This window comes from Thermobia domestica, chromosome 3, assembly GCF_964235325.1.
Source record: "Thermobia domestica chromosome 3, izTheDome1.hap1.1, whole genome shotgun sequence".
Classification (NCBI taxonomy): Eukaryota; Metazoa; Arthropoda; class Insecta; order Zygentoma; family Lepismatidae; genus Thermobia; species Thermobia domestica.
This window is the reverse complement of record NC_137456.1, coordinates 348,240,011-348,263,942: the sequence shown is the minus strand read 5'-3', so window position 1 is coordinate 348,263,942 and position 23,932 is coordinate 348,240,011. Positions and strand designations below refer to the sequence as shown.

General features: G+C 37.4%; 1 protein-coding gene across 1 annotated transcript in view; it reads left to right on the top strand.

Moving 5' to 3' along the window:
• The first annotated feature begins 4,727 nt into the window (after positions 1-4,727).
• Positions 4,728-23,932, top strand: part of cv-c (RhoGTPase activating protein) — a 97,393-nt gene continuing 78,188 nt past the window's right edge. Inside the window, exon 1 of the mRNA XM_081752916.1 lies at positions 4,728-4,877. Within this exon, the coding sequence (XP_081609042.1) occupies positions 4,868-4,877 (10 nt within the window). The 5' untranslated portion in view covers positions 4,728-4,867. The remainder of the gene's footprint in view (positions 4,878-23,932) is intronic.

Sequence of the window (23,932 nt, the reverse complement as noted above, 5' to 3'; positions counted from 1 at the left end):
TTATTGATTGTGGTATGTAGTATTCTATGTGGCGACCAATCATCAAGACTTTTCATTGAAGTTTCAGATTTAAATTTCCAAAGTAAAACATATATTTTTAACCTCGTTAGATTTATGGAAAATGTAACAAAAAGAACATTTCTAAGGTCGTAATACTTTCCTGAAAATTTTCTGATTTTTTTTTCTGTACTGTTTTTGACAAAGAATTTTCTTTTGTCTCAAACGGAAGCACCAAAACGCGAAACCTCATCTAAAAGGCATCCACATTACAAAGATTACAAGATTTTATTTTTCTCACAAAAATAAGTTTAAAAAGAAAAGTCGATAGGTTATTTTCTCCCCTTAGTAATGCCCTGTGCTTGGCCCTTCTTTTAAAAAAAGCTTCTTTGTATAAAATGCTTTGGCATCTTTCGAGGAAAAAAAAATAATGAAAAAATACGTAATTACCACATGTAATTAGGTTTTGTTCTTTATAGAAATCCGATATTCTATTCATAGCATCTAAGCCTCACAAACAACTGTGGAAAAAAGTCTTCTTTTTTTTTCTTTCTTCCCTTTTTAATTCGTTAACGTTGAATAATGTTACTCTTCGCCTTGCCTTCCAATTTATAGATTTTTTTTTTTTTTTTTTTTTTTGGTAAGAAAGTACTTAAGGTGAGTCTTATCTTCGCGGAAAATAATGCGTAACACAAAATTGCTTTATCATATTTTAAAGAGGAAAATTGAGAACCATACTTTGACCTCAGATAGGGAAGCGCACGAGACGAGACGAGACACAATTTTCTTGACAATATTCAAGTCGAGACACAGCTTCTTCGATAGAGAAATGTACATTTTTCGAGTCGAGACATCAGTTTTACAGTAATCTTCGTGATGAGACAGTCTCAAATCTTGTCTTCATGCGCATCCCTAGCAGTAGATATGTGTACTTTTAGTTTTTCGAACCACTGTGGTTCTATGGTAGGGATTTAATTTAATTTAATTTAAATTTGAGCGAGGCTATATAAGACGTGGACCTACTGATTAACGTGGAATCTGAGCTGCATGAGCTCCTGCCGGAAATCGAACTCGGGTGTCCTACGCCAAAGGAGCGCATGCTAACCGCTTGGTCACGAGGGAGCTGCTATGGAAGAGGGGAGGGAACTTGGTTGAACTGAGAACTGTTACTCCAATTCCAAATAGTGTGATTTCGCTAGACAATGAAATACAGTGGTCTTATTTTACCAAAACGCACTGGAACGCTGTTCCGGAAAATATTTGTCTTGGATAATCAGCAGGCCAGTAACAAACTGGCTCGTGAGCCGTCTGCATTATAGCTACCCCAGTAAACTTTTTTTTTTTTTTTTTTAAACTAAACCACTGATTAAATGTATTTGGATTTAGGGCACTGTAGTTTCAACTTTACTTTATAATGTACGATACGCATACCACATGGTTATATAATATAGGACAGTGGTTCTCACCGTGGGCGTTAACGCCCTCCAGGGTGCGTTCTCGTTTCCAAAGGGGCGCTGGAACAAAAACGGGGCAATTGGGGGCGATAGATTGTTTAGGGAGTGTTTAACATTCCATGGTCTCTTAAGACATTTTTTTTTTATTGTTGGACGAAAGCCATAGCATTTTATAAATTACCAAATTCTTCTTCTTCTACTACTATTATTATTATTATTTGAGATTCCTCATCTGAACAGTATGTTATTAATATAAGAGCTATTCATGTGGGTAGGTAATTAGTGCAGGTTAATTGAGTTAAGATTACGGAGCGTTCAGGACAATCGCATCCACTTAAAGGGGTGTTAGATTCGAAAAGTTTGAGAACCATTGATATAGGATACAGCAGAAGTGCAGGTAGTGTACGAGAGTAATATATATATATATATATATATATATATATATATATATATATATATATATATATATATATATATATATTTGCCCTACCAGATAAGGGACAGAGATATTTGTGCAAAACAAATAATGCAATAATCCACTTGGAACTATGCACTAGTGTCAGCATATAATAGTCGACAGAATGTAGACACCTTGGGCGTCTAGTAAATATGTGGGGAATATGGTAGCTCAGTGGTAGAGTGCTTACCTCTGGTGTGTGGGTTCCCTGGTTCGATCCCCTGCCAAGTAAGTTTGTGGTGGACAACACCGTGTCTGTGGGTTTTCTCTGGGTACTCCAGTTTACTCCCACATTTTCATTCCGCCAATTCTTCCATCATTCATTTGCCTTGAGGTTAGTGTAAAGGGACAAGTTTTCTCGATAGATGTCACTACAGTCCTCGTATCTTTCCCATGAATTTTTTACCTTTCACGAAAATTTACAATTTCTTTTATAAATTTCAACCTAGAGACTTCAAATTTTTAGAGAAGGAACTTCATAACCTATTAAAGGGAACAATCCGTGTCGATTTTTTATTTAGAATTTTCTTCATTGTTGAAACAGTTCCATTGTTAAAGGTTTGGATATCCATTTCAACAATCAAGTCATTTCAACAATGAAAAAAATTCTAAATAAAAAATCTGCACGGATTATTGCCTTCGATAGATTACGAAGTTCCTTTTCTAAAAATTTGAAGTCTCTAGGTTGAAATTTATAAAAGAAATTGTAAATTTTCGTGAAAGGTAAAAAAAATACATGGAAGAGATACGAAGATTGTAGCGACATCTATCGGCAAAACTTGTCCCTTCACACTAACCTTAATCATCTCTCCGTTAGCCTATAGGGCATAATCGTGGGACGTTACACTTAAAAGATTTCATTTCCAGTCCTGATCAACGTTGTTAATCGTGACGGGAACATACAGCCTCGTTGCTGACGTCCCCATTAATCCCCCCTACTCATTCATTCGTTTTTCTGCTAAGTAAGTAGCGAAAATTTGATATTCGTTGCGGAAAAGATGTTGGGAAAGTGACATCTCGCCCAGGAAAGTGTTATCGGTTTGTATTGAAAGCTCTGTCTCGCCTCGTGGGAAACCGGTTGTTACGAAGTATTTGTAACCATCGAGTTCGAGAATCTCTCTTTCCGTTAAGCTTACGCTTTACAAGAATCTACCTGACGAGGTTCAGCTCACATGGTGGGTATGCAAGTTGTATATTTTGTTTGCTTTCTAACGTAAAGAGTGAAAAACGAAATTCGGTAGGTTACATTCCTCATATGAAAATTTACCAATAGCGCATTTTTTTTTTTTTAAATCGTAGAACGAGATTTCACGCTATAATGTAGAGTTAGGAGGAGTTCAGAGACTGCCAATGCTTACTCTATGCGGCTGGTGTAAAAGACGTTAGACTAACATGTCCCGACAAAGTAGATGTTATCTGTGAAAAAGGCATTGCATGAATCTTTGGTGTGAGACTTCTGAGAAATCTCTCGCTAATCGTTGAGTGCGTCATGCCCCATTCTCTGAGATCACCTAGTGTTAAGGTCAAGGATTATTTTCTACACTTTTCGATTGTTCTCATGTTCAGAGGTGGCAGCCTCCTGCAGATATTTTCAGGAAAAAATGTCGTATAAATATGTTCCTTTATAATATACTAGTCGATGAAGCAGGATATGTTAATTATGGAGACCATAGACTATTTTTCTCTATTCTCGTTGAGGAAATACGTTCCCATATCTTTCAAGGATCACAGGAATGCTAAAATGCAAATGGATGGACAGTGCTAACATTTTTTACCTTTTTTGAGGGGTTATGATAAGGGCAATACAATATAGAGATGTTCTATGTTTGTCTTTAATACTCAGTGTTCGATTCCCTTGGGACAGCGTATTGTGAAAAATTGGGTAGACACACAATGCTACAAACACCCCTCTCTCACACAAAATTATATATACAGGGTGTTTCAAAACAATAATGAGAACGCTTGGGAGGTGATTCCTGACGCAAGGATAAGAAGAAAATTGTGGACCAACCTGGTTGCACAAATGCTTCCTTTTGAAGTTATGTATAGGCTGCCGAAAAATGAAAAAATCAACTTTAAAAGTCCATTGTTCCAATACTATAGACACCTACCGTAGTCGGGTCAAGACTTTATTTAGGAGCTAGTATGTACCTTATTCAATAATTTTTATAGAGATAGTTGATGAGTACTTCAAGTTAAATGCCCGTAGCCAAAACCCCTCCATAAAAATTTATGCGTAAGTACCTTAGGATTCTGAAACATGTAGGTCTATAGCACACATATTAGTTCCTAAGTGAAATTTTGACCTGACTACGGTCGGTCCCATAGTTTTGGAACTATGGATCTCTAAATTTAAATTTTTCATGCTTTCGGCAGCCTATAAGTCCGAAAGGTTGGTCTGTACTTTTCGTCTTATCTTGGTGTCAGGAATCACCTCCCAAACGTTTTCGGTGTTGTTTGGAGATACTATCTGTATTGTTGATATCTACCACCCAACTAGGCTTCTATCGTGTTGCTTTTGGTTAAAGAAAATAACCAAGAGCGTAAGGATTCAAAATGTTTACCAAAAATATAATATGTCGTGGGTTTCCATCCTTACATTTTCATTGAAATGTGCATCCTAAAGGAAAAAAGGTTCATTTTCCGCATACTGATTCTCCCTGAGCAAAGAATAGCAAGGAGCATCTTAGAGATTAATATCTATGTGGAACGTCACCTCGTTTCACCAGGCATACTTCTTATAATAATGAATTTGGAAGGACGGGATGTGCAGCAAATATGTTGGCATGTTAAGTGTTTGATAAATGATAAACTCTGTCAAGAAATTTAATATTATACAATCACTGATTATTCATGAATAAATTATTATTAATCGCTATTTTTCCTTCTTATTTCAGAAATCGAGGCAGCTGAGGCTTGCAAGTGGCTGAGAGCAGCGGGCTTTCCCCAGTATGCACAGATGTACGAAGGTAAGTTGGTCTCAAATTATTGTGCTGCCAAAATGACTTGAGCCGTGGTAAAAATGCGAACTAACGCTCACACCCACGCGTTGAGCCAATAAAGGTTCAGCTGTTGCTAAGCGAGAGAAAGCGAGTGGATTTCCTTCAGCCGATAGCAGCGCTTGCAACGGAAGACTAGGGATCAATTCAATGTGGCATATCAATAGTGTAGTAGTTTTAGCCTATCTTTACATGCTGAATTGAAATTAGCGGAAGGAAACTATGATGGTGAGGTTGTGTGCGTGTGCTTTTTTTTTCTTCTTCTTCTTGAACCTAATTCAGTCGGCTGATACACATCTTCGCGACCGAGTGAGTAACGCACATGGTTCCGGGTTCGATTTCCAGTGGGGTTCCATTTCAAAGCTGGTGAGCAGTCGCTTTGAAATGGGACGAATCCAAACCCTGGCGTAATCTCTCAGTAACCTTCACTCTCCCCTCTTCCTGCTAGTATTTCATGTCAATTTAAGGGTGATGTCAGGGGTCTCTCAAACCTAAGGATCTTATAAAATAGAGGATCTGCCCTTACAACAAAATCTTGAAGCCATACGTCGCAGTTTTGCCACCCCTACTCTGCCCACTCCGCCCAATAAGATCGCAGTGTTTTGAGCCAACAACCACGACGGCAACGAAAGTAGCGAATCAGACGATGGCGAAAACGAGAATAGCCAATCAGACTTGCCGATGTTCGGTTGTTATTTAACTTCATTAATTTAATACGATGTAGATACATATAGGCAGATCCTCTATTTTATAACATCCTTGCTCAAACTAGCCTTTCTGCTTTCTTTTTTCCCAGTGTACTTTGCGGTCGGTGACGTCATATCGAGGTATCGTTCAAGAGAACAAGTGGAATAGTGCTTAAGCCACAGATAAAGAATGTATTTTTGTCTGTAGCTTAATACTAGTTAACATTCTGCTTCAAACATGGGCAAAAGCCATCTTATTGTGCTTAGTTTATTGATATAATAGATTAAAAAAGGCAATTGAAATAACGTATCACCGATTTGCTAAAAATTAAGAATTTCAACCAATATGAATATGGTTAGCAGTAAAATGTTCATTCTTAGCGTTTGCAAAACCAACGAAAGTCTAAATTAATTGTTTTTCCAAATCCAGTTTTACAAGTAAAGCACTAAGTGTAACAACAGGCAGGTAGACAGGAAATCTTCGCCGATACTTCCCAATGACGCCACGGATAGAGAGCCTATCACAAATCTAACCGCCAACTGGGGACATGTGTTAGTTCACATACTTTGTGGTGATGTATTCCCAGTTTGGAAACCAATGACTGAGAGTCAAACGTCGTTAAGGGAGAAGGGGTGTCAGAACAGATCAGTTGAAATAACTCGTCGTAAAAATAGAAAAAGAAAGACTAAGAACGTAGTATTTTTGTTAGACTGTGTGTCCGAACTATGCTGTTTAAGTGCATGAAGTCTTAGAGAACTGCTACGTCCATCTGTCGTGGACAAGTTTGAGTGCATAAACTGTAAGAGAATGAAGAAGAACTTCATGTAATCGATTCAGCATCAAAAATAGATTCTATATTTTCCCTCGGGCTGTCGATTCTAACGTGGTAGAAGTCAACTATTCCTGCTTTCACCATAGAGCAAAAGCAGCATATGCGTGTTCACAGCCTGCCAGCAGCTCGGGTTTAGCGTAGGGATGGCCACAAAGTTCCGGTTCCAGTTCTTGGAAATCCGGTTTTCAGAACCGGTTCCAGACATAGATCCGGAAACCGGGTTCTGGATCCTAGAAACCGGTTCCACCAGGAACCGGTTCTGGCCATCCCTAGCATATAGATAAGCGGTTTGTTTGGAATTGATTCAGCATCCCATGAGTAGACTCGACCCTTATCTTTGCACAAGGGCGCCCATGTGGTTTCCAAGGGGGGGGGGAGTATAAGCGACGTTTCAAAAATAGTTTCAAATTTTGCTGTAACTAATGTAAAAATTCTATTGGATTTTCGATATCCTGAAGTACAATTTCCTCTAAAGGGGCAAGCGCCCCACTTTGTCCCCCTGATGGGCGCCCTTGTTTTTGCACTAAAACCGAAAATGGTAGAAATCACTACAACTTTCGATTACAATATTGATTTTCATAGAGCGAAAACTAAGTTTCTTGGTATTAATTCAGCGTCCCGAAAATAAAATTTTCTTTCGATATGCAAACCGGATGTGATAACAATATTCCATTTCCTGTTTCAAAACTGATCGCCATAACGAGAAAACAGTAATAGCGAGAAGCTTTTATATGGATTCATTACTGCAAGAATTGACCCCTAACTTTCATCTCCTATTTTATTTTTCTATAGGAAGCGGTAGAAATCACCTACAACTTCCGATCGCAGTATTGGTTCAGCTGGAGTGAAAACAGTAAAAGCAGACGACAAACTTTTTTTTTTTTTTTTTTTTAAATATGGATTCAGGATCTCCGCTATTCTTCTTCTATTGGAACTGGAAGCATAGTAGAAAGCTAGTAAAACTTTGATTTTTGTGCAGTAATACGAGGGTGGATTGGAAAGTTCTTGGCCTGACCTACAAAATTAGAAAATATTTGGATAAGTTATGTTTTCATTTTTCATCGTAATCCCTCTCGATCGAGATACATTTACGACACCTCTCCGGTAATGATTCTGTACCTCATTAAAAAAAAAAAAAAAAAAATGATTCCTCGAACCCTGCAAAATATCCCAGTAGAGCACTTCTCACTTTTGCACCTGAAGAAAATCGCTATCCCCCCCAAAAAAAAAAGTTTTGGGGTTTCTAAACAAATTCAAGTCCTAGGGGGCCAGATCAGGTGAATAGTTCGGATGTGGCAACATTTCAAACCCACAGGAATGAATTTCTGTCATGGTTACAAGGGAGGTGTAAACGCATGCATAGTCCTGGTGAAACACCTTTCTTCGTCGCATTCGTAGCCTTTTAATTCTGATTTCCTGACGCAAGCGTCACAGAACGGTGCAGCATTTTTCAGCATTGACACTCCTTTCCTTTTCCAATAAATCAATCAGGATAATACCACTAGCATCCCAAGAAATTGATGGCATAACCTTGTTTGACGACAAAAACTTGTTTGGCTTTGTTTTGTGTGTGTTTGGGGGGGGGGGGAAGCAGGAGATCCAGGTCGTTTCAATTTCTTCCATTGTTGTTCTCATTCCGGTGTATGATGATGTACCCATGTCCCGTCCAGAGTCACAAATCTGCCAATGAACTCAGGATCACTTTCAGTTCCAATTAGTCACGGGAAAGGGCGAATCGATTGCGTTTGTTTGAACTGAAAGCGACTTGGGTTCCCATCTCGCGGACACCTTAGAAACCCCTAATATTCGTTTACGATAATGTTTTGTGCTCGTTCATAGAAAATACTCACAGTCTCAGGTATCTCTCAGATTTTGATTCTGTAGTCATTCAAAATGAGGTCACAAATTTTATTGACATTTTCTGTAGTGACCGACGTTGAAAACCTACCACTATCAACTCCTCATCTGAAACAATAGAAAGACATGAAATTTTACACAGTGACTACCAAAGGACTGCGCAGCTATTGTATACCAACCTCAAATAATAGCTTTTTTCCCTAGTCAGGCCACGAAATTTCCAATCCGCCGTCGTAATAATAAGATAACGAAGATCTTTTTCTGATACGGATCGAGGATCCCAAAAACTAGTTCCATCTCTGACTTGATTCTTCTGTTGAAACCGGAAGTTGTAGATGTATCAACTAATTACTCCTGGTTTTAGTATTGAATTGGCATAATGTGGAAGTCTGCCGTAATTTCACAAATGTCAAACAAAACTTATTTGCTTAGAATGAAAACTCTTTTTTAAAAAAAATGACCCTGAAATTAAGTTGATAAACGATTTTTTTGGTGTTGTATGTGGTACGTGGGTTTTTAGATGATTCTCTCATTTCCTCCAACTTTATTCATACCACAATTTCCTTCATTCTCATCACCAATGCCTTTTTTAAAGCTTGTACGGCATGATAATAGGAAAAAATGAAATGAAATCTGTAAGTTTTACGTCCCACGGTTATGCCGGTTAGGCTAAAGGAGACGGTGATAATGAGAGATGAGTGAAATGGTGGAATGAAGAAAGTGGGAAGAAACGGGAGTACCCCGAGAAAACCCACGAGCACGGTGTTTGTCCACCGCAAAGTTCACTTGGCGGGGGCTGGGATCGAACCCGGGACCCCAAGCACCAGAGGTGAACGCTCTACCAATGAGCCACCGCGCCCCCCAGCATGATAATAGGACATTGTGGTATTGAAAGATTTCATTTTCTGGATGTTCTATCCTCTTGCTTTTATATTGCACTTGCTTACACACAAGTGCATCGATTTCTCTGTAAATTTTTTTGTGGGGAGTCATTGAGATGCAGAAGGTTGCACTCAAATTATGCCAAATATTTGCATACTCATAAATACAATAGGGAGGCCCACATGAGCTTTTGGGGGGCTTGCCCCCCCTCAGGATCGGCGCCCTTGCTTACACACAAGTTGTTTTTAAATCATGACTCTTTTATAGTTGTCGATAAAAAGAAGCTGGATAACATAGATAATTCTATTTTACGATGCGTGTAATTTATTTTTTTTGGAGCTAAATTTTAGAAAACAAACCATCATTTTATTATATAACAATTGAAGTGACGATTCGAACTAATTAGTCTTCTGTTAATTACTGCAGTTAATTTTTTCCACCTTCATTTCTTTGTTATACAAAGACAAATATATGTATATAAAATAATGGGAGTCATCTCTGTTTGCGAAAGACAATCTTAAGTCCGAATGCAGATTAATTAAAAAGGATATCATTTCTTAGAATGATTTGTAAAGCAATTAGGAGATAATTACATTCTATCTACCAAGAATAAAGTTAATGTCAATGGTATCATATTTACTAATTAGTATAGGTTCAAGGTTATAGCATTATTTATGTCCTTTTTGTACGATCTAAATTTTTTTGGGACGTCCAGATGCCTTCGTAATTTTGTAATTGTGAGCAAATGTTTGTTAGCGTGTTGATTTGGGATTTAACATCCTTTTACAACACTTGTGTGTTCTATGAAACGTGAAGCTTAACGTAGAATCCGAACCACATTATTTCTCACTAGGAAAAAAAAATCTGAGTTTAACGTCCCACGTTATCCCTGTTAGGGAGATGATGATTAAAGCAAGTGAATGATGATGGAATAGTCGGTAGAATGAGAAAGTGGGAGGAAACGGGAGTACCCTGAGGAAACCACGAACACGATGTTGTCCACTTTAAATTTACTTGGCTGGGGGTCGAACCACGGACCTCACACACAAGAGGTAAGCACTCTACCATTAAGCCACTGTGCCGTCGTGAAGGTGAAATAACATCTGCCAACATTCTGCAAGGCCATAGATTCTATCGCGGTAGAACTTGGTGGGCCATGAAGCGAAGAAGATATTAATTTATTTTGCACCTCTACTAGGGATTCGAACTGGCGTTCTCTAAGGTGATTGTCAAATAGAGTGAAGCGAAAAAAATCAGATTTTCGATTATCGAATTTCAATAGGGTTCAAAAGTTGCATATTCGCGTGCTAATCAATGGAAAAATAATTTTAAAAAAGATCACACTTTGGATCGTAAGTTCGCGTAAACGGCCTAAAGTTTGAAAAAAAAAAAGATAAACACCAAAATTTACATTTACGCAAGACTTTTTCGTTTCTATAACGTCTTAGTACTGTATTTGTTGTGTGAGATTATCGTTAATGTGAGTGATTTTAGGCATTTTATTTTCATAATGATTTTGCAGCTCTTCGTCAATGTCTCAACTTTTCTTTTCTTTTTCTTTCTTTTTTTTTCTTCATGAAATTGCCCAGAACTCACTACGAGCAGGTGGCTGCAATTCGAGTTCAGCCCACACCCTACCAAACCATCCTACCAATTATCGTGTGCTAAATCATATTGATTTAGTCAGGGACGTTGCCTTAATTTCAGTTTTTTTTTTCTTTCTTTCTTCAAATTTTGACATTGTGAGTCTTGAGAGCAAAGTTGCTCTAATGTAGCCATCTTTCTTTTCTTGTTCTCACACTTTTCTTGTAGAGTCTGTAACAAGTTTCACGTATCTTTCACCTTCCTGAGTATGGCATGGAAAATTTAAGAAGTCCAACTCATTAGCAAATTTGACATATATAAGTGATGTATAGTTTCGATTGTCAAGCTTTCGAGCACTGGAGGGGATGACAACTTACATTTTCTCCAATTTATCAGCTCACTGTATCCGTGGCATCAAAATTTATTGAAAATACTATAAAGGTTCTAACAGATTTCCCCTTCAGATCTTGATTTCTGGCCTTTAGCACTCTCCTGTAACCCAAATCTAGTACGTGCTCTCTCTCATCGACTGACATAGCCAACAATATGTTCTGTGGATGATAGAAGAACGAGTTTCTCTCAATCACAGGATCGATAATACTTTTAATGTTGTTTGGCAAATGCCTTGTTGTTTGAACTACCTTTAAAAATATGTTTAGGTCCATATTTCACTGACTGATATCTCTGTATGTCGAACCAGACAGAAACAGACCTGTATGTCTTTATAATGTAGTTTACAAACACTTTGAGCTCGTTTGTAGGATTTGTTTGAGAAACGTACAACCGTAAAATTCGGTTTCCGTATGCCAGCCATCGGGAATGACTGACAGGCCGGTAGCCAGTCCATAAATGTAGCGGGGGCCCGGCTGAAGTTAGTGGGGGGCGATCCAACCATATTAGTTCATCACCATGTTATAGTTCAGTTGCAATACTACCGTGAAAATTTTAGGGTGGCCATAAAAACATTAGGGGGGCGTCCCCCAGATCCCCTTGGATACGGACCTGGTGACTGACAAGTCCAAGATCTCTTATTGCCACATCTGGAGCACACTGCTCTGTCTGAATTGCTCTGTTAGAACTTTCATGTCACCTTCAATAAATTTTGATGCCATAGACTACAGTGAGATGATAGATTGGAAAAAATATAAACTGTCTCCCCTCCAGTGCTTGGAAGCTTGACAACAAACTATCACATCATTTATATATGACAAATTTGCTCATGAGTTGGACTTCTTAAAATTTTCATGCCATAATCAGGAAGTTGAAAGATATGTCAAACATTGTCACGGAGACTGCAGGAAAAGTAAGATGGCTGCATTAGAACAACTTTGCTCTCAAGGCTCACAATGTCAAAATTTAATTATTATTTTTTTTAAATCTGAATTTTAGGCAACGTCCTTGACTAAATCAACACAATTTATCACACACTAATTGGTAGGATGGTTCGGTAAGGTGTGAATGGAACTCGAATTGCGGCCACCTCCTCGTGGTGAGTCCTGGGCCATTTAATGAAAAAAAAAAAGTTGAGAAATGGCCGAAGAGCTGCAAAATCATGATTAAAATAAATAAAATATTTAAAATCACATTAATGATCTATTAACAAACATGATCTCACACAAATAAATAAATAAAGTACTTAGACCGTATAGCAATGAAAAAAAGTAGTTGTATATTTCTTCCGTGAATGTAAATTTTGGTGTTTATTTAATATATTTTTTTCAAACTTTCGGCCGTTTGCGTGAAGAACCAAATAGTGATTTCTTTCGTTATTTTCCCCATTGATTAGCACGCGAATACGCAAATTTTGCGCCTTATTAGAATTCGATGCTCAAAAATCTGATTTTTTCGCTCTACCCTATTGTCCAAGGAATAGAACAGACAGATAATCAGACAGTGCAATGTCCAGGGAGTATGGCGGATGCAATGGTGTTTCCCATCCAAGGCGTAGAGTGCTGTCCCGGGTCATCCTAGCCACGTGGGGCTTAACTTTGTCCTGTAACAGGAGGACCCCTTTGCGATTCAGAAGTGCTGCCTCCAGAGTTTGGGTTTTTCTTGAACACGGTTCAACTGCTGACAGTACACAGTTGTATTGATGCGCTAACCAGTTGGTAGCAGTTCCCGATGCACGATGCCTTGAGCAGTCCACCAAACATACAGGAGGACCTTCTTCTGGTGCAGTGCTGGTTTCGGCTGCTTTGGAACCGGCTCATGGAGTACTAACCAACGATGACAGCGCCGTGGAGCATCGAACACGATCCACTTGTCATCATATGTCAACATCCTGTCCAGAAATGGCTCCATCCTCAGACGAGACAGCAAAGAAACACAGGTGTCTGCTCGCGTTGCCAAATCATGTGGGACCCATCGACCCAACTTGTAGTGCTTCCCAAGTTGATGGAGGTACTGCCGAATAGTTTCTCCACTCACACTGCATTGTAGTCCCAGTTCCTCAAATGTCTGGCTTCAATTGCTGCCTGAAGATATTCATTCTGTACATGTGTTGGTCTTCCGGCACGTGGTGCGTCTTCGAATGTTTCGTCACCGTTCTTAAACTTGTTAAACTACCACTGCACTGTCCGCGTAGTCACGACATCCTTACCAAAGGCCTGGCATATATTCCGCTCCGCTTCAGTGGCGTTTGACCCCAGTTTGAACCCGTACAGCATACACGCCCTTACGACGCTCTGTGGAGGTCCCGTGTTCACTCTGTTCTTACACAAGTTCACGGTGTAACTGAACTGCCACAACCAGGTAGTATGTTAGGTATACCCACACCAACAACTGACCTTCGCCTTATTTCCATTCGCATTCATCTCACGGTGTGAGGGCCAGTTGAACACAGACCTCTACAAAACCGACACAACTTTATTCGTTACCTTTATAAAAATGACTTGTAATACAGTTATCCTAATATTTCTATTTCACAATGTTTTACGACTTGTAAAATGCTTAATACAAGACTAGTGGTTTTGAGAAAAAGGCCCCTTGGTCACTCCTTAGCTATGGACCTCAAGATAGGGACATATCGGATACACCTTTGATTTTGTAATAATTCGAGTACATGTCAACATTACTTTGTGAAAATACTGCCATTTTTTATGTTTCGTGGACTTGTAAACGCGATACATTTACAAAGTTATTTCGTTCTAGTGTTCATTGCTTCATAGACAAAATCTATGACTTGTAAAATAAAATTATATAACGAGTTCCTGGTTACATATACATATCGCACAACAGCCCAATAATAGAAAATTCAGTTCCAAGGGTTAATAGGGCGTATACTCACGTAATATTTTTATAGTCCAGCGTATACCTTAAATTTACGAAAAAAGAGCGCATACAGTATATTTTTTGAAAACGGTCGAACGTATACCTATCAAAAATTCCAGCATTACATCATATATACAGTTATCCTAATATTTCTATTTCACAATGTTTTACGACTTGTAAAATGCTTAATACAAGCAGGGTTTGAAAAAACCCGGGTATTTTTGAAAAAACCCAACCCACCTGGGCCTATGTGGGTTTTTTCGGGTATTTTCGGGTTTTATTGGGCTTTTTCGGGTTTAATTGGGTTTTTTCGAAATATTTCAATCTCTTTGGGGTAAAAATGTTAAAATATGATTTACATTTCATGAGTGTCATTGTCACAACTTGCAACAACTTTCTATTCACTGCTGTTTTGAAAAAAATTCCGCCATTTTGAAATTTTATATTGGATCGCCGAAAAAATCTATACAGCAAATTTAGAATGTCTTATGCTTCTACCCTAAAAATACCAACTTAAAAAGTCCGAAAATTGCACCTTGTAGCATGGATACCCGCTATTTTGAAAAATGGCCGTCATTTTGAAATTTTATGCCGCCAAAATATATACAGCTAATTTAGTCTCTCGTGTTTCTACTTTGAAAATTTCAACTTGAAAAATCCTAAAATTGCGCTTTGTAGCGTGGATATCAGCGGCGCAAATTAGTCTTCAACATTGTGGGGACGGGGACATATATATGCGATGTATAAAATATTTATGAAGGCGAAAAACAATGCTGAGGAGGATTACCTATGTCGGTCCCAGCGTCCTCCACAGGGGACATAAAATATGGGCCCACTTGGGCAAACCCTGAATACAAGACTAGTGGTTTTGAGAAAAAGGCCCCTTGGTCACTCCTTAGCTATGGACCTCAAGATAGGGATATATCGGATACACCTTTGATTTTGTAATAATAACCGCCAAAAAATTGGAAAAATCATGTTTCGAAACGCCCTGCCTTAAAAACTATAGGACCTATAACAAGCGGTTTAAGGAATTACACAGGAACTAGTATGCAAACTATCTAAATATCTACGTTTTATCATCCTCCGTTATCGGCGAAACGAACGCGTTATTAGTACTTAAAGGAGTATCCCTATATACCCTACCTCAATTTCCCTCTTACAGCTCGTTTCGCCGATAACTGACTACGGTAGGACATAGATATTTTAGATAGAGCGCAGACTAGTTCCTTTGTAATTCCTTATACCACTTGGGATCGGTCCTGTAGTTTCTAAGGCAGAGCGTTTCGAAATGTGAATTTTCGGCGGTTCATAACTCTGAAAGGAGACGTTTTTCGCCCCATGTTTATTAGAACTTTTTTCTTTCATTTCATATAAGGAATCACCTCCCAAAGTGTCGGTGGAGTTACCTACCACCCTATATATATATATATATATAATGTAACAGAGAGAAAATTCGTCGAAATTTCTACTCGGAAGACAAAAAAAGAAGAATGGATTTCTATTCAACAAAATCTTTTAATAGCAAAGAGTAATGGCGGTTTCTGCATGTGGATCTTTCTGTGCTCCGATACACTTGGCTTTTTTTCCTTCTTCCTGGCTACGAACAAAAGATAATCATGCTGGAAAAGATAACTCCAAAGATTCTTTCTTTCTGTATTTCTTTGAAAAACCTCGTTCTTCCCCCCTTCCCTTTCTAAGAACATTTTACCAAAAAAAGGAAAAGAAAGAAAGGAAAAAACAAAAAGAAAAGGAAAAACTTGTATATATTAAGAAAGAAATATATCAGTTCGAATAGCAGAGAGACCTCTGTCAAATTAAAACAAAGTCTAACCGTAAGGTGAGTAGTGTACTGCAACGGATAGTGTTGAGCATAACTTTCAATATACAGACTTTATTCCAAACACAAAAATTACTACAGCAATATGTTACTGAGGTCACAGTGGCTCAGTGGTAGAGCATTCACCTCCAGAGTCCTTGGTTCGATCCCAGCTGCACCAAATGAGCTTTGTGGTAGACAAATACCGTGTGCGTGGGGTTTCTCAGGGTTCTCCCGTTTTCTCCCACTTTCTTCATTCCACTATTTAATTAATTTCTCATTATCCTAGCCTAGACGCCTAGACACTATAGGAGTGGGACGTAAAATTTTAAAATTTCATTTCATTTTAGAGCAATACGTTACTGCCTTCTGATTGAGTCAAGTGAAATGGTAGAAAACTATTAAAAAATACACTGCAAAAAATTAAGTGTTGAATTAACACGAAATGGCTGCCACTTTCGCGTGTTACCTGTGTGTTAATTTACTACCAACCACACCACCTTCCGAGCACATCAGAAATTACTTGTTACTAGCTGTGAGAATTTGCATTGGTTTTTATTTGTTTGGTATAAACAAAGATTTACGCACTTTAAATTTGGCATTTATACCTACCAAACAACGAATACAGTTCACGTCTTCTGTAATCGTTTTCTATAATCGTTTTGTAAACTTGTAAGTTGTGTGACAACAGTTACATGAGTAACAGTACTGCCATCTTCTGTTCTTACGTGCTAAGACAAAATAACAGATAAGGAAAACAAATGGCAGCACTGCCACTCATGTAACTGTTGTCAGACGATTCACAGGTTTAGACCAATATTATTGTGACCCATTACAGAAAACATATAGTGTTATTTGTTACTTAACATAAATGCCAAACATGTTGCGTAAAGCTTTGTTCATACACAATAAAAAACACTGCAAATACTCACAGCCAGTAACGAGTATTTCTATGTTCCGAAGGCAGTTGCTTTGTGTTGGATTAACACGCAAAAATAGTAGTCATTTTGTGTTGTTTGAACACCTCATTTTTTGCTGTGTAGTATATAAACTAGCGGGGATTATCGTGATCCGCACAAGCGGCGTTTGTTACATCAAAGATATGTGCGTACGCGCGAGTGTTCTCTTCCATCTGTGTTCCTGAGTCTTTATCCAAATAAAATTTAGTTTATTTATTGCTATTTATTTACACATACTTAGTTATTTATTTACACAGTATAGTTTTCCGGTTCCTAAATTGGATTAATATTTTGGTTTTTCATTACATATACATCCTTATTTTCCATGTTGATGTCTGGTGATTTCACATCCGATACTTATGACAATACTGAAACAAAACAAAACTTCTTCTTTGAGAGGGAGCCGATGTTGTTGGTTTTTGATACAATGAGCATTCTTTACAACTGCACCGATTTGAGCTCAAAATTTAAATACTTGGTTTTGTATTTTGATAATAATTTGATAGTTAAACAAAAATTTTAGGAACGATTCGAAAGAAATGAATCAAAAGATTGTGATCTTGCCCAAAATTAGTTTTTGGATCAGGGGCCACAAAATTTTTGAACGGCCCCTAAATCGAGTATTCGTATTTTCTACGGAATAAGCATATAATACTGAGTTAAGTGATAGTTTGGGTTTGGCTGCACTGTATGTAGTTCTCCAGATAGGCCTACAAGAAATTTTTTTTTGATTGAAATATATTGCATCTTTTGATCCAAAAAGACAAAGATCTTTATTTGATTCTTATTCACTGGCTAGACGAAACGTACTTGTAAGTAGTATGCGGCCCGCGGGCGACCATTTGACCATCACTGCTTTAGAAAAGCGTTAGTTAGTGATACGAACCGCTAGAGACGGCGGTAGCCTAAAAATCATGGCAGAAAATATTTTACTGTTAGAGGTAAGAAACAAGCCTGCTTCCTCCTTAATAACTTGACCCTTTTTGATACATTTGTTTGAGCTATTGCTAGCTCAAATGTCTTTTACCTGTTCTGCTAGAGTTGTCCCCTACTATTTTTTTTCAGTTGAGTTTAAAGATTAAAAAAAAAAAAAAAAAAAAAAAAAAATCGTTGTGCATTAACTTTGGAAAGTGTCAATTACAACCTAATAAAACAAACAAACCAGATTGAAAGTACGGAAATGTCATTCCCTATGCAAAAATCCTTTTATTTTATTCAGTTGTTATGCAAAGTTTGATATTAGAGAGAAATCCATCCGGTGCCATTTTGTGTCAGACTTACTTATGTCATTCGTTAAGTTAAGTAAGTGAAATACAAGCTTTCTTTTTAAAAATTTAACGTAACCAGAGTCTATTTCTAAATAGTACATTTTTCCTTAAAAGGATAGATTGTGTAAAATCTTTTTTTTTTTTTTTTCTTGAAAAAGCCATTACACAAAACAAGTGAATGGTTTTTGCAGGGGAAAAACTCGTTGGGTTAGTCAGTGTATATACACACTACACAACAACACAGTTTATTTATGATTAGCCAAGGAAAGGGAGTTTTCGTGTTTCATTTTTCCCGTTCTTTTCTTTTTTACATTTTTAATTTTTTTTTCTGTCAAAACGGAACAGGAAATTACATTTTTGTACAAGATTTAAGAGTTGAGCCGTTTGCAGAAAAATCATCTAATGAGTTACCCTGTTCTCCCGTTCACGTACCTTTCCTGATCTCTTAAATTATTTTCATAACATACAGCGTAACGTGGCTGCTACCGAGATTTCGTGATCTAACTTTGCAGAAGTTTACGGTGGCCAAGGATCCGGGTTCTTGACCCATAGCCTCTATCTAATCGCAGCATTATTTCGAGGGAAAACAAACAGGTAATCAAAAATGTTGAAGCACCTAAAATTGAATGCATTTTATACATGGGAATGCATTTTATGCATTTTATCACCTACAACTTTTGGGAAGTGATACCTGACACCAAGATAAGACAGAAACGATAGTGCAACCTGGGTGCACAAATGCTTGCTTCTGGAGTTACAGGCTACCGAAAACATGAAAAAATTAACTTTAAAGGTCCATAGCTCCAGAAATCAGGCCAAGACTTCACTTAGGAACTAAGGCCTGTGACAAACATCCTGGCATTTCAGCTAAACGAATAAAACGCAAGCTCTGACGCGACGTTGCCAAGTGGTAAAGGGGTGTGGCTATGGGTAAGCAAACTACAACGAGATCAGATGACAAGGGATAGACGTGGATATGTACAAAATAAATGTGGCAATATCGCTGGCCTCCCATTTGCTAGCAGCATTTAAAGGGAACTTGGAGCCCCGCCTTCAAATGCCAAGATGTTTGTCACGCCGTTTAGTATCCAAATATTCAAGTTCCAGAATCCTGCGGCAACAATTTTTGTAGAGGTAGTTAGGGAGTACTTCAAATTATATGTGCATAGCCAAACAGCCTCTACAAAAATTGTTGTGTGAGTAGCTTAGGATTGTGAAGCACAGTGGCTCAGTGGTTGATCATTTATCTCTGATTCATGACGTCTTTGGTTCGATTCCCGGCCAAGTAAGTTTGTGGTGGACAACATCGTGTCCGTGGGTTTTCTCGGGGTACTTCTGTTTCCTCCAACTTTCCCATTCCACCAATTCTTCCATCATTATTCATTTGCCTTAATCCTCCCGTAGCTTATAGCCAAAAAAAAAAAAAAACGTGGGATGTTAAACTGAAAGATTTCATTTTATTGTCGTTAGTGAAATATCTATTTGCAAAACAAATAAATAAAAATCTCAAAATTCTTCAAAAAACTACTTTCACGATTTTCTTTATTTTATTTTCTTCCTTTAGTAAACTACCCTTATTTGTGAGAGTAGGAAAAAAATTAGAAGAATCGAAGCAAAGAAACCTGTAGAATTTGATAAAAATGAAGCTTAAAATTTAATCCAGGTACGTAGAGTGGTATGGCCTCTAGGCGTGTAAGTGTAAATTGACGGAAACGTCGTGTTGCCAACGAGACGGGACGAGAAATAAAGTTTTCTTGCCCCATAATCAGCGAACTTTAAAAAAAAAAAAAAACTTCATTATTAAATTCTCTCTCTCTCTCTCTCTCTCTCTGTGTGTGTGTGTGTGTGTGTGTGTGTGTGTGTGTGTCTGTCTGTTATTTCCGAATTTTCCAATTTTAAGCCTCCCATTCGATGGAGCATCAAAAACTATCTCAAAAAAAGTGATGGAATTTTTCGCGTTACTGTTACCATTCCCGAGATATTGGCCAAAAAAGTTTCGATTTCGGGATATTTAAGGAGCCATATCTCGGTAGCCATAACTCATAGAGAGATGATATTGGTGTTGATCAATACCAATACCAGTTATTGCTTCAATAATTATTGCGCCATTAGTTGTTGATTCAATAATTATTTCGTCATTAGTTGTTGATTCAATAATTATAGCGTCATTAGTTGTTGATTCAATAATTATAGCGTCATTAGTTGTTGATTCAATAATTATTTCGTCATTAGTTGTTGATTCAATAATTATTGCGTCATTAGTTGTTGATTCAATAATTATTGCGTCATTAGTTGTTGATTCAATAATTATAGAGTCATTAGTTGTTGATTCAATAATTATTGCATCATTAGTTGTTGATTCAATAATTATTGCGTCATTAGTTGTTGATTCAATAATTATTGCGTCATTAGTTGTTGATTCAATAATTATTGCGTCATTAGTTGTTGATTCAATAATTATAGAGTCATTAGTTGTTGATTCAATAATTATAGCGTCATTAGTTGTTGATTCAATAATTATTTCGTCATTAGTTGTTGATTCAATAATTATTGCGTCATTAGTTGTTGATTCAATAATTATTGCGTCATTAGTTGTTGATTCAATAATTATAGAGTCATTAGTTGTTGATTCAATAATTATTGCATCATTAGTTGTTGATTCAATAATTACTGCGTCATTAGTTGTTGATTCAATAATTATTTCGTCATTAGTTGTTGATTCAGCGTCATTAGTTGTAGATTCAGCGTCATTAGTTGTTGATTCAATAATTATTGCGTCATCAGTTATTGATTCAGCGTCATTAGTTGTTAATTCAATAATTAATGTGTCATTACTTATTGACTGAATTTAAAATAATTTATTATACAATTTCATATAAACTTCGAAAAAATTAATTCATTTTAAGTTTGTTCTGGCAATGCTGTTCGAGCATTGTCAACTTTTTTTTGTAGAACTCTCGTCTCGTCTCGAATTTCGAATAATTGTTTCTTGTACAGTCCACAGCAAAAAAAAAAAAAAAAAAAAAAAAAACCTGCAACATGAGCATGTAGGTTTATTGTGAATCTACGCCTAACAGCACAGGGAATCAACATAACGTCTAAGTGGCACGAATCACACCAGGACGAACCTTGGCGTCCTCCCCTGCACCCTTATTGTGGAGCAAAATACTTCGTCGTGTCACAATAAACTTACATGCTCATGATGCAAGTTTTTTTGCTGCGGACTGTACCTTTTCGTTTGGTAAATTTGTGTATAAAGTTTATGCCCTGATTTTTCTTAATTTGATTTAGAACCTAGAAGAGATGAGAATCCTTCCGCGTTACGGGAGGTTCATGAAGGGTGTGGTATAACAACATATAAAGCATATTTATTATGGAAGTATATTATATGTATTTTTAAACTAATAAATTATCTTCATTATGTTCTTAAATCAATTTATCAATTTACATGAATCGTTTAACACTAAAACATTGTTCGAGATCTAAGAGTTGGGTGAACTAGTGTTGTCTATGACACTCGTTAAATTTGTCTCCTCTCGTGGGGAACAGTATGGACTAGGGATGGGCAAAACAGTTTTTTTTTTTTTTTTATGAAAACCGGTTTCTAGAAAAACCAACATTTCAGTTTTCACCGAAACCGATATCGGTTTCCCCCCCAAAAAACGGTTCAGTTTTTCACTGAAACTGGTTTCGGTTTTCACCGAAACTGTTTTCGGTGAAATCTTTTGGAAAACACATAAAACTATTTCTGTGGAAATGGAATCGGTTTCCGGAGAACAACGAAACACTATTGTAGTCAGAAATAGAACCAATTTTGGGAAAAAACGGAACCGGTTTTGAAGAAAACCGAAACCGGATCCTGTGAAAAACCAAACCGGTTTTGGAGGAAACTGAAACTGGTTTCGGTTTTCCTAAAAACCGAAAAACCCGTTTTCGTGCCGACCACTAGTATGGACAGGCATACAAAAGTAATTTTTCGGCATGCAGGGACCATAAAATGTGTGAATGCTTGATTCTTCGAATTTGATTTTTGCTCCTGACATCTCTCGAAAGTAATAAACCTCTGGGACAAAACACTGAAGACCTTATTCAAGAGTCGTTTCGATGTATGATTAGCACCATACTAAAGGTCTGACTACTGCAGGAAAATACAGTATATTAGTCAAACTCTTTAGTATGACACTAATCACGCGTGAGAACGACTCTGTATAAAGCCCTGAATGGCTTATGCTGACCAAACGGGGATTGGAAATCAGTAGATGTGTAGTCAGCACGTGCTGGTTCTATCAGTGTTATTACTGTATTTCTTGATTTTAATCCGGTTTTCATTTCCTTTGTAGCTTCACAATTGAAGACTCACTCTAGAAAACAATGTAACTGCTAACAACAAAAGTTACTGTAACAATAGAAACAAAAGATAGTAAATTGTGCTCAAGCGTCACAAAATAGAAGATATTGCTTAGAAATATAACCTAGCACATACCGAAGAATGAAAATCTAACTAAGGCATAAACATTTTTTTTTTTTTTTAAAAAAAAGAAACAAATAGGTGACACTTACATTGTTTTCTATAGCGAGCCTTGTCCTTACATCACTGCGCAAATGCCGTATCAACGGTATTTCATTTCGCTAAAGTGATCAGCCGTTTTATGTACTGTCCAATATCTGACAAATCATGGAAACCAGTTGACCAGTGAGGGGACCGCGGTGGCTCAGTAGTAGAGCGTTCACCTCTAGTGCATGGAGTCCTTGATTCGATCCCAGCTCGCGCCAAGTGAACTTTTTGGTGGACAAACACTGTGGGCGTGGATTTCCTTGGGGTTCTCCCACTTCCTTCATTCCACCATTTCATTTATTTCTCATTATCACCGTCCCCTTTAGCCCAGTAGGCCTAGGCATAATCATGGGACGTAAGAGTTAAAGATTTCATTTCATTTTCGGTTGACCAGTGGGATTTCATACGTCAGGACCAATCTACAAAAACTCAATTAATTGAATGGACAATAGTAGTGTTTATTACAAATCTCGTGCTTATTTGCATTCATAAACAATTTACGAAAAACTAAAAAAAAGGCGGGAAAATTACAAAATGTAACATTTACTCTTAAAAAAAAAAAAAAGTCGACAAACTGGAAATATAAATTATCTCTGGTATTTGCTATCACCCGACTGGATAAGACACGAAATAGAAACAGAGCGAGTTTCCCCTGCTCACAATAGCTTCGCTGACTGTTTCGTTTCAACACTTCCCATAAAAACAAACTGACCAGTCTCACAATCTGTCCTTTACCACCGGACATCTCTGCTTTTTTCTTGTTGTTTCTACGTGTTTGATGTCCCGTTTCGAGGAAATTCTAGCTTCCTTCCTGAGGAAAAAGCAATTTTGTTACTTTTTTTTTCGCTGTTAAATATCGCGGTTGTGAAACATGTTGACAGAATAGACTCTGAAAAATTTGTCCTGTCGGTCAGTTTGCGTGCTTTGAAATGTCCCGGGACAGGACATGGAATGTCCATTTACGAGTTGAGAAGCCATTCACACGATCACAATCTGGGAAGAAAGAAAGAAAGTAAGTAAAAGAACAAACAGAACAGCATGTGTAAATAGCGAACTTCTCTTTGCTCTGTTATACTAATACGTACTTTGTTAAATGTTCGTAAAAGGCCTGCCTCAAAGCGAGTCACGGATTTACAGGTAATAAAAACTTCGGCAAAAAATAAACAATGCGGTTGCGTATTCTTCCTGTTTCTCTTTTGCAAGGTATTTTTCAAATTAAATACTTTTTTTCATTTCCCCGCCTTCTGTTTCAACACTCATAATCTTGTTTCAGGGAAATCTATATGCTTAATAATATATTTAGTTTTTTTTT